General features: G+C 31.2%; 2 protein-coding genes across 13 annotated transcripts in view; one reads left to right on the top strand and one right to left on the bottom strand.

Annotated features, from left to right (window-relative positions):
- The window catches only part of LOC126780316 (coiled-coil domain-containing protein AGAP005037), a 209,533-nt gene that overhangs the window by 178,699 nt on the left and 13,601 nt on the right, over positions 1 to 17,233 (top strand). For 10 of the 12 annotated variants that reach the window (XR_007670476.1, XM_050504686.1, XM_050504691.1 and 7 more), the window contains 4 exons: positions 15,264 to 15,390; positions 15,598 to 15,717; positions 16,641 to 16,779; positions 16,949 to 17,044. Coding sequence is in view for 11 of the 12 variants with exons in the window: in XM_050504686.1 (XP_050360643.1) it covers positions 15,264 to 15,390; positions 15,598 to 15,717; positions 16,641 to 16,779; positions 16,949 to 17,044 (482 nt within the window). In the remaining variant the exon portion in view is untranslated. The remainder of the gene's footprint in view (positions 1 to 15,263; positions 15,391 to 15,597; positions 15,718 to 16,640; positions 16,780 to 16,948; positions 17,045 to 17,233) is intronic. The other 2 variants (XM_050504682.1, XM_050504687.1) reach the window with 2 other exon arrangements.
- LOC126780317 (uncharacterized) lies at positions 5,936 to 10,539 on the bottom strand. The gene is made up of 5 exons (XM_050504693.1): positions 10,438 to 10,539; positions 10,088 to 10,193; positions 8,563 to 8,771; positions 8,133 to 8,196; positions 5,936 to 8,055 (listed from the first exon to the last, which is right to left on the bottom strand). The coding sequence occupies exons 1-5, from the start codon at positions 10,537 to 10,539 to the stop codon at positions 5,969 to 5,971; spliced, it is 2,568 nt and encodes an 855-aa protein (XP_050360650.1). The 3' UTR covers positions 5,936 to 5,968.

Genomic DNA, 17,233 nt, shown 5'->3' with positions numbered 1-17,233 from the left:
TTCTCTCTGTAATCATTGATTTTACATTGAAAAAAAAAAAGAAAACCAATACGAAATAAATCTGGAAGTAACGATGCGGCCGGCAAATGTGAGAAATTGTAATAAATATAAAGACGAAATAAATAAAAACAGTTTCATTAAAAAAAAACCATTATTATTTATAAAACAAAGTAACTACGTATGTATAGAATACGCACCACGCACACACGAGCGAGTGGGGAGTGTTGGCGGAGAGCTGGCATGACGGCATAGGAGAGCGTCATGCCGTTTGCCGTCCCGACATACGAGTCCATCATATTCCCAAGGCGCGCCGATAGATGATTCTGCATCTATCATATCATATCATATGGTGGTTATGATATTACCGTGTTTAGCCGTAAGTAATATAGATATAGATAACATTATGTTTTGCAAGTAACGTATTCGAGTGCGAAACCTGTTTATACCACTTGCTATGGTTAACATCTTGTTCCTATAATATATAGTGCAGTTTTATGCAATCTTTATAAATATTAACGACATTACAAACAAGGTTAAGCGATTGGAACATCCGCCTGTATCTTTTACCTACAGGTGTATATATATATATATATATATTAAATTGAATAGACAAAGACAAAACAGCACACGTTATATACAAGATCTGTAAACAATAAAATAAAAAAGTTTCATATTAGATATGAAGATTTGTAGTTTTTGTAATTAAAAAAAAACAGTCTAACAAGACAAAACTAAGTTTGTACAACTAATACTATTAAAAATGAGCATGAATACGCCTTCGTTAGTATTTTTTTTCGTATCATGTTTGATACGTGACCATTTCTCTTTGACCATCGTAACTTTTTTAGCATATACTTTTATAAATTGTTATATGGAATAGAAATGTGTGATATTATAAACTTTACATAGCGTTCATTCGCCGGTTTTAAAACATTCTCAAACAATGTATACTGGTTTACGTTTTGACATTAATATCGACTTATATATTACATAAGTTACGTTGAAGTAATCAAAGTGTTATGTAAATGCCTCATTTAGCCCACGTACTTTGGTTGTGAATGTTAAATAAATTAGAGCAGTTTAATGAAAAGAACTAGTAAAATGTTGTTATTGTACTATTTATTACGACAATTATATATCTTATGTTTTTACTATATATTTACTATATCTATTAGCGCGTGATGGCAAACGGCTTGACACTCTCGCATGTCGTCATGCTCCCTCTCCATCGCTTCTCTATACTCCTTTGGGTCTGTTTGATATACTTTTTTACTATGTTATTGTTATAATTAGATATAATATTCTATCAACGAAACTTAGTACATGTTTTTTACGCCCATTGGGCGGCGTATGCAACCGATATAGACATTCGACACATGCAGGTTTTAAAGGCCGGCAACGCACCCGCATGCCCTCGGGTGTTACAGGTGTCCATAGGCGGTGTTAGACACTTTCCATCAGGTGAGCCTCCTGCTCGTTTGCCCCCTCTAACATAAAAGAAGGTTACCTCGCAATTTATTAATTATCATTATGTCGGTGAATACAATCGTGCTTTTCGGAGTTTGAACCGGCAATATTAGATGATGATCACTGGACCGCCCGCTCAGCTTATATATTATTTTTGTATAATAAATCATATAAGAACATAATCTTGTCATATAAGAACAGTGTGCCCCCCATTCAATCTGTTAAATAATGTTACACAACGAAAGGAAAACTAAAACTAGGTTGCTATTATAATTATTTAATTATTGTATTTTAATTTTTGTAGTTAGTTTCAGATGTTGAAATGTTATAATAACCAAGCATATGATACAGTGATTCCTTTTGTGTCGACATATTAATCTTATCTTGATAATGTACAGTTCGCAACGTAAAATGTATTCATGTTTTTTTTTTTGTAGCCATACATTTTGTACGAATTAAAAAGACTATTTTAATTGGTAAACACTTTTTTGTTACCACTTCATATTATATAAAACTAAATTCTTTTTCGCGTGTCTGTCTATCTTTCTGAACGCAATTGACTCAGTAACGAACGGATTTTTATGCAGTTTTCAACAATTGACCTTTATTTCCGTAATTTTAATTTTTGTAAATGATACTACAAATAATTTCAGTATATATTTTGTATCCAGTTAACTAATTCGCTGTAAACTATTTTCATGGCCAATTAAATTAAAACATAATGAAAATGATCTCAATATGACCTGAGCCGTAACATAAGTACTATTACTAAGTACATATTTAATCAAAATGTAGACACATTTAAAGAATTAATTTATTTTTTCATTCTTATAATCTAAAACATAATAACATTTTTAAAATTTTCGACGCAGGGTAAAATAACACAAAACGTTTCATATTAGAAAGCAATTTTGTCAGCGATTTTCTAGAATTTTCCTCTAAAAATTTTAAACGAAGTAAAAATGTATTTAAAATTGTGTCTGAATTAATTACATTTAGCCTCCCGTCAACACTGCATGAAAGTATTTATTTTTTCGGAACGACTGAGCGTTTCTCTTTCTTGTTTTCTTTAAACGAGAAATAATACAATGTTGTTACCACAAACAAAAATGTAATGCATAAATACTACAAACAATATTATAACAATAAACAGTTCAATTTATATTTAAACAGTTGAAATTTGAACAGTTATAAATGCATAATACATCGCGTGAAATAAAATATCTTATGTATTTTGTTACAATTATATCAAATAAATACGTCCGTTGCGAAATGAGGGAGTGTTACCGCAATCCACAGGTTGATTGGCATCTAACTTCGTAACCCTTTACCCGACTAAATATAGTTGCTTACTCCTTTAGAGCGGTTTCATATTAAAACATTGTTCATTACTTCGCCGTGTAATATTTCAGATGAATTATCAATGAACAAATTATCGTTTTTCAGCGTCTCAAATTAAACTTGACGGGTGACATGGATTTCGTATATTTGTTTAAATAAAATATGCGAATCTTTTGCTTGATTGACTAGTAAATGGTTACATTCACTCTTTATATATTTAATGACACGTCGTTAATGGTTCTTTAATGAACTACAATTCATTGGTTATGTGGACTTGAGATAAAGGCAAGACGATGGTTCTTTGAGTGTGATCTTTCTTTGATGTTACAGCGGTAGTTCTCAAGGTGGAATAGTCACCAGCGCAGGAGGCGGGGAGTGTACAAAAAGCACGTGTTTCAGATTTTTAACCGACAAACTATGGTTTCTTTGTGATGTACACATTATAATGTTATTATACATTAAAGTCATTGATTGTGAATGTCCCACAGCTGGGCTAATGCCTCTTCTTTTGAGGAGAAGATTTTTGGGGCTTATTTCACCACTCTGCTCCAACGCGGGTAGACACGCAGCTATAGATACACGTGGCAATTTATAGTGAAATTAAGCATATGCAAATTCAGAGATGTTCTTCTGAGTTTGAGCCCGCGATCATCGATTGAGATTCACATTTCCTAACCTCTGGGTTTCTATATATATTCTACACGTCCTTTTTTACTTGTCCAAGCTGGATTTCGATCGGGAATTTTATGATCTGTATCCAAACACAATATATCGATACTTGAATATGTTAAAAGACTCGGTAATGATTTAGAAACATTTTTTTTTCCTTGTAGTTAAAAAAAATTAAAATTTTTGCCATTTATAGTGAGGCAAGTCTGTGATCTGAATATATTTCAATGCAATATAAAATGAATATAAATATAATTCGTGACCAGTTTATATGTAAGAGTACGCGTTCGCTTTACCAAGATATTAGTTGTACAACAATTAGCTGATTCTATATACAATTTCAAGTCTCCTTATTGCGGCTTTACAAATCTCGTGGTACTGCAAATACTTTCGAGAAGTCACTAATTATATGTGTATTGCTTGATTATCTTGGTAATACCAATCTAAGTCTGCACAATGTTTTTTATGGATACATTGACTATTTAGCAAAAACCATCTGCTTCCTTTTATCAATATCTTTATTTCAAAATTCGAATAGTTCAGTGTGATCGTTAATAGACAAAGATATATGCAAAATTTTATAAATTTCAAAAAATATATATTTGTAGATATAAATATATCTGACATCTTATTGAATTTTGTACATAGATAATATTTTTAAGTAAGTGAATTTATTTAATATATTACAGATAATTTGCAAGAACGAGCTTATCAATCGTCAGCTAAATAAACATTTTAAAATTTACATTTCTTACATTATAAGATTTAATATAACTAAATATATATACTGTTAAATGGTTAAACAAACTGAAATTTATTAGAAAATAATTTTTGTACGCGCTTTTGAAACAAATTAATATCGAAACTGTAACTTTATAAGCCCTTAATAATAAGAAGCTTGATAAAATTCACCCTCATGATTCCATTAGGAAATAAACTTTTTTTCCAATTGAGGATTTTGTTTCTAACACCTAAAAAAAATATGCAAATATGTCAAAAATTGTTATATAACTATGACGCTGTGAACCAGGAATGGACATGACGAAATTATCGTTTCTTTGTTTTACGAAATAAGCCCTATAGTCTAAAAATAAGTAAAGCAGTAACGAATAAAACAGCGAACAGTTAATAGTGGCTAAAAATTGCATACACGCTGCGTAAATACTTTATTTTTTATTTTACCGACTAGCTCAAAGAAGTCCATAATATAGTTATATAACATGGCTATGCTCTTTATATTACTGGTTACGTTCGAATTCATTCTTTTTTTAATTGCGAAATATGCGCTTCATGTTTTGTTGAATTAACCTTTAATAAATGTATTTTCGTTAATTTTAATCTTTATTAAAAAGTTTCGTCTGTTTCGCTCCAAATCCTCTCCGGATCAGAAATTTTATATTATGAATTATGATTATAAACAATGAAATAATTTAACGTGGAAAAAGTGGCTACTAAATTTCATATTTAACTATAGCCAGTATCTGTTTTAATAAACTATATACAAATATGATTATGATTGGTTATAGATTGCAAATATAGCATATAATATTCATAATTTTTGAAGTTACTCGAGATTCCGGTCACGTAGTCGGGAACAAACGCTAAATCAAATGCCGGCATCGCGAACTTCGTTAAATGCATACCATATATATTTACAGAGTTTAACTTTGAATATAACTTAACATCGAGGTTGATTGTTTTTATGACAAGACAAAGATTTTTTATATTTCACCAACGTAATAGTAATGTTAATTCATTCAGTTGCAAATATTGGACATTTGATTTGCGAAATATTTTGAGCGAATTGTGACGTGATTGATTTTGTGACAAAAAAAAGAAAGAGAAAGTTAACCGTAATGTAGGTTCTCCATAATCAAAAACTGGTTTAAATATTTTCGGCCAAGGATAAAATTTATGCAAACGGTTATTAACATTTTTGTTTCGTTTTAATTACGAAATTAACTTTGTAGTCAAGTTTATTGTAAATTAATATTGTTCTTTTGAGTTATTTAAGAAATCGTCTTTAAAAGTAACAATTTTATTACTATTTTCTTCTTATAAAACAGTCTATTATGTCTACCAAATGTTGGTCGCTCTTAGATTAATATATTTATCTAAATGATCATTAATAAATATAATATATCGTTTTATAAATCAATTATGAATCGTATTATCCACTTTATAACGCTAGATAATATGAGCCCATAACAAACCAATGAAGTTAAGTATGTCTTAAGGCTTTTACAAATATATGAATATCCACCTGTACCGTCGATATACTTGTACTATATTTATAAAAATATCAACGTCTCAAAAAATATTGCCAGCCAGCAACAACCAAATCTTATTCATTTTAAATTAATATTTGAATATGACATATATTTTCAAACTATACAATAAATGAAATAAAATCTAATTGTACTAACATAAATCATTTATTTATTATAGAACAATTTTCCTTTATTGTATACAAACGGAATATTATTTAAAATTAGAAAAAACCACATAGATCTTTTGTTTTTTGAGGATATGAACCTCCGAATAGTCTAACGGGTGTTTTATTCCAATCGATAAATAACAAAGAACTATGTTTAAATATAGACTCTTCTAAAGAACATTTTTTATAATTTTGCTTAATAAATTCAATACCTAAATTTTTTTTCTTAATAGGCGATAGTATTTGTGTGACGTCAACACTACCATCTGGCTGAACGTAAAACAATCGATCGTATAATTCGGCATTTTTGCAAATTTTCAATCCGACAGAAGGAGTTACATTTTCACCTTTATGATCCAAATCAGATCTATAATTATTTATATCCGGAACCTTCTCGTCTCCTCCAATAAAACTTTGCTTATTTTGCTCTTCATTATTTCCAATTATAAAACGCTCATTCAAAGCATTCTCTATCTTAACATTTTGATTGAATTTATTTTTATCAGAAGTATTTTCATCTCGAACATTATTACCTAAGAGGGGTGAATTAATATTGTAGCTTGGTAAAAAGCCATGATTGTATTTTAATATAGAAATTGAATCCAGATTAGTATTTGATAAATTAGATATTTCCATTGCCTTGCTACGAGCATTCAAAATAGGTTCTTCGTCAAGATTTTTTACTATTTTGTGATTATTTGGCATATATTTTAACCTAATTGAAGGATATTTTTTATTCGCTTCGGCTACTTTTGTATCAATAGTGATCTGATTTTCATCTGATTCCATATTAATATGTCGCGGCGTGTAATCATTACTAAAAGATTTAACATTGTGCCACTTATTTGCATTTGATAGACTTTTAGTGTATATATCATTGCTAGTTCTAGTTTTCTTGTTGTTATTTCCATCTATGAAGTATTCGGTCGATTTTAAAAATGGAAGTATTGTCATTAAATTACTGTTTCTGTAAATATTAAAACGAGCTTGAAAGTTATTTAAATTAATTTTCGAAGCAGCAACGAAATGTCGTGGTTTTAGTATTTCGCTTGACAATTGGTTATCTACATCCCTATAGATGCTATGACCTTTGTTATCTTTTAGAATTCTACGATCAATTATTTTTATATCATGACCCTGAGTCTTAGCGTGGGATTCTAAAATTGCACTGCTTATGTCGTGATGTAAGTTTCCCATATTTATTTCTGGATGGTAAACCTCGCGTTTATCAATACGTTTGTCCATAATAGTTCTTCTTTGTATTTTATAAGGTGGACGGATTTTTGTTAATTTGAAATCAGATGCATAAGGAGATGAATCAGACAGTTTAATTAGTGGGATTGTTGATGGTATTTTTCTTTGTTGTCTTTGATTGTTTAAACTTTTAATATAATTTAAAACACTATTGGCGAATTGTGAACTTGTCCATTGACCGTATACTTTTGCATTTTTCTCTGGCGGTGGAGTTTTTTCCGTATCAAATACTCCGTTACTATTTTGGTCGGAAACAATTTTCGCAGAATTAGCTTTTCCGTATTCCTTTGTTTCAAAAGTAGGCGTTATCATTGGTTTCTTTATTTTAAAATTTGAGCGCACAAAACCTTGAAATGATGACGGAGGTGGTAGTGTTTCGTATTCTGATACTTTAGGAAATTCTTGAAATTTAGAACCAGATAGCTCCCTACTTTTACTATTTCTTCCTTTAAATTTGCTGCTATTGCCAGTTTGACTCATGAGAGTCCAAAATTTTACCTTATCACCATTGCCCTTAAATTTTTTATCCACTAACGAAAAATCCAAAATTTCTTTTTCATTTGAAGCATCAGTCGATTTCATTTTTACCGGTGAAAAATCTACACCAACATCGTGTTCTATTGTACTGTGTGGCGTTGTAAATTTTTTAAAATTTCGAGTAGTATTGTAAAAAGGAAAACTCAATGTTTCAGAAGAATATTGTACCGTGTCACTAGAAACATTGCCAAGTACTATATATTTATTGTTATTGTTAGCTAATAACTTATTTCTAGTAAATGTTTTTTGTCGAAATTCAGGATCTTTTTTAATTGTATAATTGCGCTCTATTGTTGAAGTAAGTATCATGTTCGCTCCAAATACCTCACCATCTAGGCCGCTTGGAATACCTAGTATAAAATCACGGAGAACGTATTAATTTTGTTATTAAGCTTAAAGTATAATATTATTAGATACAGTATAATACCTGAGTCGGTTATACCGTAACCGATAATGACGCTTCCTCCACCAGGAATCACGAAACCATAAAGCTGTAAAATAAGTTACTATTAACCAATCTCATATAAATAGTTTCGAAGCAGCGTAACATGAAAGTACTCGCGTCTGAAAATTTCTTGCACAACATGACTAGTTATGCAAGTCACAAATTTGCCGTAGGTAATCATGATCCAAGCTGTCTATATGACTGCTCATGACCTAGTACAAAATTTGCTTGTGTAATGTCCTATAAATACATATTGTAATCGAACTCTTTTAGTAATATTATATTATACAAATTTCATATTATTGCGGACGATGTAAAAACACGGGTAAAAATATTTTCAAACACCACATATTCCAATTTCATGCAAATAGAAATAACCTGAACAAAGGATAAAACGCAAAGGAATGCATACACTTTGTGCGGCCTCGCAGGATTCCAGTCGTCCATCCACGTATAGTGCCCACGCGCCAAAATCTGATTGGTAGGAAAGGCATATATGACGCCACGAATTTTTATTAATATCGACCAGTGCACTCGATGAAGCCCGTCCGTTCATTGATATTTTAATATGCCGTCCTCCAGAATCAAGCCAAAGCCTTACTACACGGTTATTACCGTTTGCTAAAAAAATAAACACGCTCTAAATAGTTGAATTTAACATTCGTGATTATATTAAATAGACTGTGAACTGGCTAATCAAGCACTCATAAATTACGAACGTCTAAGTTAAGTGCGCATTTGTATGTAATGTATGTACAAAAAAATTACTTGTTTACGTAAATATCAAGAACTAATCAAATTAGACACAATATTTCAAACTAAATCGCACGTTATTAACGTACATTTTCTAGCGCAAATAATTTTAGAAATTGAATTATTTATTGTTAAAAAACAAATTAGTACATTTGGCGACAATTCTAAGATTTTACGAAACTTTAATTTTCATGTCAATTGTTATTGTTTAGGTTTAATTGTAATTTGATTATCGATGTTAATATACTCAAGTGTAAATGTTCCATAAATATATTTATAATATAAGCCGACCACAAACTTGCGTTGCTGGCGTTTAATTAATCGGTGAACAGTGAACCACTTCATAAGGCATCATCATAAGCGTTCCTATGTCACATTGTTCGTCACAATATACTGTTTGCTTCGGGGACAACACCTTGATAACCATCATAGAACATAAATATGTTGCCTAATACCAAAAATTAAAATATTAGGCAATATAGCAACGAACTGGTCCAAATAAAGGGGTCGTGTTCATTAATATTGTATTGCAACGATATTTACTCAACGATTCTTACATACATTATTTGTTAATGTTTTAAATTTTATTATACATATATTCACGGCTCTTTAAAAATATTTCGAGCTATTTAACTAGGCCGTGTTTAAAGTAATGCCTAATAGCTAATATAGTAATATTGTTTCAACCAGTAATAAAGTATGTTAATATATACATACATATATTTGATAAAAATATAAAAATGTTTCATAAACTTACAGAGCTCCGGTCAGGTCCATAATAGACAATTATAAATATAGGGAAACAAGTAAATTAGGTTTTTAATAGTCCAGTCTCTTTAAAATGCAATCGTTTCAAAAGAAATATTTTTACCAGATAAAAAAAAAATTGCCGCGAAAAAATTGGCGTTTTGATCAATTAATGTTTCAATAATATATTATTTAAATATTTATATTATTTTAATAACTATATACAATGTTATTTTACATATTTTATATTAAATTACATACGAATTTCGTTGTGTTGAATCATTTCCTTAATGACTAGTCTCTATTTCGTCCATTATGATTTTACCACAAATTAAATGAATGCGTGCAATCGCCATCTTGATACACAATAAAAATTCAAACCGTTCTTGATTTTTTGAGGTACTTGTTAGTCCAGCCTATATGAGAGTATAACTCACCGATATAAGTGAACAAGCTCTGATCGCCAGCCAGGTCGAAAAATCGTAGCCAAGTGCAAAATGTGAATTCCCTTATCGGCGGAGTTTCTAAATCGTATTGAAGGAACTGAAATGATGAGCATTTATCAAACGTTGAATTCTATAGAATATAGAAGTCCATTGAAACTAAGAACAATACGTTCGTTTAATTTCGCAAAGCTATAGCATTTCTTTTGAATGTAAGTCGATGCACAATACTTGCTTATAGAGTTCATGCTATTTGATACATTTATTATTTCAATGATATTAAATTTCTCATTACAAATTCTTGTTCTGACGAAGCTAATACTTTCGTTGAAAGGTATACAAACTTGAGCGAATCCTTTTTGGGTGAGGACTATTTTGTAGACGGAACGATTTATTGCGTCGGCCAAGACAATCATTGTAAAAAGTAAACATTGTATTCGTGTCATACTAAACTAGTTCAATCTGGAAATAAAATTAACGATTAAATTGAGAACAAAGTATTATATTTCTATTTATTAGGGGTCCTTACTGGCTTCGCACGAGGAAAATAAGGATCAACATAAAAATTCAGTTTTGAAGAAAGAAAAAAGAAATTATATTAAAGCACAACATACACAAATATTTTTTTTTTTGCTTTTTTTGGATCATCCGCAGTAAGCGACACAACTCACTAAAGTTTCTTCACAATCACAAAAAATGATTGGTTTATATGAGCATGCATTTTTATTTTGAAGAATATCGTTTAAAACAATTTCAAAATAAAAGGGTATATGTATAAAAGAAATACTTCATTTATTTTGTTTCAATATATATAATTTACGTTTCTTAATTTAAAAAAAAAAACCTTTGTTCAACTTTCTCTGATTTGTATGAATTGTTTCTTACTTCTCTCCTCTATTTTATGTTATTTTTTTAATATGCAAAAATGTTAAGAAACAATTTAAATTTATAAAATTCATTTTAAATCATGTAAACGATAACTTAGAAAAAAGAGATCAATATTAGACATTCGAAACACTGGGAATCCAAACCCAAAATGAGTTTCTAAAAAAAAATCCAAAATATGAATTCATTTTTTAAATCATGAGTAAACAGTTTTGATTGAGAGTACAAAATGCAAAATAAAAAAAAAACGATCATTGTTATTGCTTAGAGCGCCATCTATGATATAAGATATATATTTGTGAAGGTCGTGCCATTACAACGTAGTACCCGTTATTGCCGCCAGAAAAATAATGATGTTATTCAATTTTATAAAACTTCAAAAACACCATTAATTCATCCAACACTTCCTTTTCTCTTATTTTTCAACGGATTTCGCTTTTCGTCACACATCAACCATAAAATAAAAAAGACAGTAACAAAGTGAATGAGAGGTCACTTAGAGTAGGCATCTCGCGTTTTCGTTTTGCGACATTTTTTCCAAAAATGCAAACTGTGACATTAGATATTCCGAAATCTTTGAAATGGCAGCAACTCTTACGAAAAATTTTGTATGCGAAATAAAATATCTTCAAATAATAAATGCTTATATATTCAAAACCATCTTTTTGTTTGTTGTGCGTTCAATACCTTTCTATGTATACACTAAATACACACGTGCAAAGCCGAGTCGAGTAGCTGATTGTTGTTTAATTAAAACCGGTCAAAATTACTTTAAATTTATATTTCACAATCAAGATTTTTTAAATATTATGTAGATTGTTTATTCCTATTGTATTATTATGATAGTTTTATTTATTAATAGTATATTTTGGTAAATATAAAAACCATATTAAATTTAAATATTTAAATAGTAATTGCACAAATATCTGTGAATAAATTTGCAACTTACGTCGGGTCGGGTAGATCTATAATACAAACACGGTCAAAAGTATTTAGTTAACGACATAGATTAGTTTTAATTCAGTGCCATTCGATAGCGTCGATGTTAATTGCGATTTGTATAGAATTTCGACTACTGTCACTAGACGGCGTTCGCTGTTTTTATTTCGGACAAATCGCAGTATGCGTAACAGCAACGTGACCAAGTAGCATCATGTGACGGTGTATTTCTACTGACACTACACACAGTCAAATGTCATGCTTATGGAATTATATAAATAAAATTATATATATTTAATAGTTTACCCGAGATGGCCCAGTGGTAAGAACGCGTGAATCTTAACTGATGATCGTGGGTTCAAACCCGGGAAAGCACCACTGAATATTCATGTGCTTAATTTGTGATTATAATTCATCTCGTGATTTACGGTGAAGGAAAACATCGTGAGGAAAGCTGCATGTGTCTCATTTCACTGGAATTCTGCCACATGTGTATTCTACCAAACCGTATTGAAGCAGCGTGTTGGAATAAGCCGCAAACCTTCTCCTCAAAAAGGGAGAGGAGGCGTTAGCCCAGCAGTGGGACATTCTAAGGCTGTGACGTGAGTTAAATATAAATTTTAACGCTTATGAAGTTATGCCAGGGGTTACTCTATCCCTGGCATAACTGTACCGTAGTGAAGAATGAAACACTTAATTATTAAATAATGAAAGCAAATTAACAGCCTCTCAAAGTCCCGTGGGTTTAGACCGCCCATCCTTTTCAGGAAGAAGTTTTAAGTTTATTCCACCTCGCTGCTCCAAAACGTACGTAACGTTGGAGTGTACGTGTGCCTGATTTTCATATTATAAACATGAAAAATTCAGAGTTTGCTCGGGCTTGAACCCAAAATCTTCGTTTACGATTCACGTATTCATTCCCCACTGGGCCGGCTATCTCGGCTATCTGAAATAATAATACTAAAAGGTTAAGTATGAAATATAAATATATGACAATTCCATACTAATAAATAAAGAAACCCTTTTTGTAATGCCTAACTAAAACGACTGCTAAACCAATATAAATCAAACTTATACTACAAGATGCACGGCGTTTCGGAGAAGATTTTAGTATATAATATTATTATAGAAGAAGATACGCTTCGTATTTTCGCTAGTAACTTGATATGAGTGAAATTCACGTTCTTAAGTATTATATATATAGAAAACAATATTAAATATTAAACGACTGTACATAATTATTATGGCGAAGCGATGGTGAAATAGACGCAGCGGTTACCCTTTGAATTGTAATTCCGTTTCACTGGAGAAACTGTGTAAGTCTTAAGTAATAGCAAAATGACGAGATTAGAAACCCCACTTTAATCAATTTGCTAGACATAAATTGTTAAACGACATAAGACACAAATAAATATAAATAAAGAGTAGAGAGATCAAATAAATACTTTAAGATATTAGCAAGTAAAAAATAACAAACTTCTTATTGGCATTAAATAAGTATTCGGTTAATATTTATTATACAAACCACAGAATCGCTCAAATTCACCAATATCTTATGATCGTGCTTCCTACTGACAGACAAAATATCGACTGACATCTTTACCGAGTGATGTTACAACGGTTATTGTTTTGAAATTGTTTGTAAAATACATTGTTACGGTATGACTGTATCAAGTATTATAATACTAATGATCACATGTTACTTTGTACGCCATTATCAAGCACACTCTGGTGAGGGTGAGGTTATGTAGGGCTTACGCGTGCTAGAGGGTTAAACTGCCTATCAGCCTCACTCGTATTAAATTTAAAGCTTTTAACACATAATAATCCTAACTAATATTATAAATGCGCATGTGAGTTTATTTGTTTATTTGTTACGCTTTCAAGCCTAAACCACTAAACTGATTTTAATAATTATTTCACCAATGGAAAGCTACTTTATCAGCGAGTAACATGGGCTACATTTCGTCCCCGTATTCCTGTGGGAACGGGAACTAAGCAGGTGAAACCGCGGGCAAAACTAATCCATACTAATATTATATATGAGTTTATTTGTTTGTTAAACTCTCATAACTTAGCTACTCAACCGATCGTTTTGAGATTTTACATACACGTTATCTACTGAACAGGAAATGACATAGTATTTAAATAAAATAAACAGGTAATAAAACATGACGTCACTTATTTATAATGTAATTAATTATCATTTTAAATATCGATAATTGTCGAACTTTTTAATATTCAAGGATTGAACATAGTTAATGTGTATCTTTTTAAATTGTGATATTGCATTTCAGAATCAAAAATTAAAAAATGTGGCCTGTATGTGCCGGCCACATTTGCCTTGCATATACAGGACGCTTTTTATAATTTATAAATTTAAAAACACATCGAAATTGATGGTTATTGGAAGAATTTATAAAGAAATATCTATGGAGTAAAATAAATTAAATTTTTGTTTGGTTCATAATTTTTTTTCTTATTATACACAAGGGAGTAGAGAGCTGCGGTGGAAAAAAGGAAGAGAGCATAAGAGAGCGTCATGCCGTTTGCCGTCACGACAAACGAGTCGGTCTTACTCCCAATGCGCGCCAATAGATATTTTTGATTAATAAAGAACATTTAAATTCGCTATTTATTTTTCATTCTTACCGACATTAACACGTAACGACGACGTAATTACTTTATACAAATAACAGTATTATTTCTATCGTAATAATTTTGTTTACTGTAAGTTTAACATAAATCATAAAAGTTTAAAATAAGGAAGTGTGAGGATTATTCATAGCAGTCTCGTGGAGAAATCGATTGACTAAATTTAAATAAATTAATTTACATATTATAACTACAAGTTGCCGGTACCGCGTTAGACGTCTATAATACATAATAAGCGTATAGATTAGAGGAAGTATCAGAACTAACAACATTTTATTTCATTATTATTATTGTACTCTTAGGTGCCAAAAGTATATCCATTTGGTTCTTGCTATTAACTCTATAAGTCGGTAAACATGCTAATAATAATATACGTTCCGAAAGTTAAATTGCAACACGTTCAATCACGACAATTTACGTCCAATAAAGGTATTGTGTCCACCAAACGTGTGTGTTTTACTCTCGTACGTAAATAGTGCTGCTGAAATACACAACACGCATACATTCATTACGCACATTTCTTGGTACGGCCAATACCAGTATGTCTGGTCGAAGTAGTGTGAACATACTCAAATATTATTAATTTATTACTTTTATGGATATTTTACAATTATAGGTACATATTATTATGTATTGATTGATATAGATGTACTAATTGAAATATTTAATCCACCTTTTAATTTTGTTTTAGGGGAAACCGCCTGCTTACTACATGGGAGGCCATGCTCCAAGTACATTACCTCGCGGTGGAGCTGTATTGAGAGCCTACTCCCCAGCAGCGCCCCCTGTGCCGTCTGATCGTTCGCAGCAAACTCAATGTAAGCAAAATCACTTTCGTAGGTACCACTAAGTTCCCACTATGGTATAATTACTGACATAGTTTTTTTTTTATAAATTTCCGCCATTACCAAATAAGACAGACATTTTTTCGATTCACTGCATAATGTATGTGTTTCTTAAGAATTAACGAGATCCGGCGGAGATTAGATATTTTATAGGGATTTTTCTAAAAACTGTGTGTGTAGGTCCCCCTGCGCCACCAAAACCGGTGCGCTCATATGTTCCGGGAAGCGGCTCAGAGCGCTGTTTCCCCTTCGCCGCAGCTGAATGTCCCCGCGGTACCGATCAACTATACTCTATTCCTGGTAACCCCGGCCTCCTCCTGTCGACGTGTTTTTTTCGCTTCAAAAATCTTATTTGCTTGAAGCTTTTTATTCTTTCAGTGTCGTATTAACAGGTTTAATACAAACAAACGACTCCTCTTAATTGATTCCACTCAAAAAAAATTAATTACTTAATATTTGTTATTATAGTAAAAATTTGCAACTAAACAATATATTTTAATATTATCTTCTTACAACAATAAATAATTAAATAAGGAGCTTTATATGTATAACATTGTGAATGTCTAGGTTTTATTTGATAAAACGCTGTTATATATTTTAGTCTTAGTACCGCTTTGAACTGATTCCAAGTATATAATAGAGATAACTATTAAAAAAGATTAATATGATCCTTGATTCAATTGAGTGCATAGCTTTTAAAAATATATTTAAATCACTCTTTTTATCAATATAATAAGATGTGATACGCGAACAATCTTATAGTTATTACTCTCAAACGTAATTACTTCCTCTTATTAATAAACGTTGTGCAGCGTTCGTAAAATTACACGACACTTTGTCTTCTCTTTCGATTATTAGAATTGCTGAGGACAGAAAGAGAAGAAGAAGTTTTTAAATATACCCGCTACACAACGTATATTAGTAATTATTTTTAAAATTGTTTTGAACATTTACTAACACAGCTAATACATATTTTCATTTTTTTTTTAATTTTTATTCTAAATTTCAAATGAGCTTTACTGTCTTCGCTTTCTTATGCCATTATATCCTATTCAGCTTCAAGTACATGTTATATTATTTAATCTTGGTGTACCATAACTTTAATTTTTTCACGTTATTTCCTAAGCTTATTTTTTTTTAAATTACATTTGTTACGTAAATTGAATTTCGAACACCGAATAGTTTCATGTATGACGTTTTTACCAAAAATATATTTCGTACAGCGCATTCAGAAGATGTATATATGTCGTCGCCGGAGCGCGTCGTGGCCCCCCGCCCCTATGAAGACCCCTATTACACTCAATTCCTAGGATCCACTGCCGGAAGACCACCTGTTGCTCCGGTCATCAACGAAGAATCCAAGTAAAGATTGCTTAAAATAGTTTTATGTATTAATTTGTAATTAATTTTTAGTTTAATTTTTAAAATAGGGGTTTGTATTGTTTTCCTTCCGGTAAGTACTTTCCTTTTTTAGTCCCCGACAAATATGACAAGAAATTATAATTACCTATAAATTCGACCAATTTTCCAGCGAAACGGTCGTAATTGACGACTCGTACCAGATGTATGGAGGGAACCCGATAACTACTGCTCCGCGACCTATGCCCCGCCCACCATACGATGCCAGGTGATAAATTTACGCTCTAAAAGAATACCATAAACGATTAATTCAATGCTATGTATTAATTTATAAATACGATTACAAGGTGCAAATTTAAATGTTATTCACTATAACTGGCTCTCCAATCGCCCATGAATCGCGGCCGCGAACTTTAGCCGCGATTTGCGCGTGTTCTGTGCGCGAAAAATATGGCCC

This window comes from Nymphalis io, chromosome Z (assembly GCF_905147045.1).
Source record: "Nymphalis io chromosome Z, ilAglIoxx1.1, whole genome shotgun sequence".
NCBI classification, from domain to species: domain Eukaryota; kingdom Metazoa; phylum Arthropoda; class Insecta; order Lepidoptera; family Nymphalidae; genus Nymphalis; species Nymphalis io.
Note: the sequence above shows the minus strand (reverse complement) of the source record. Positions and strands in the feature narration are given on the sequence as shown.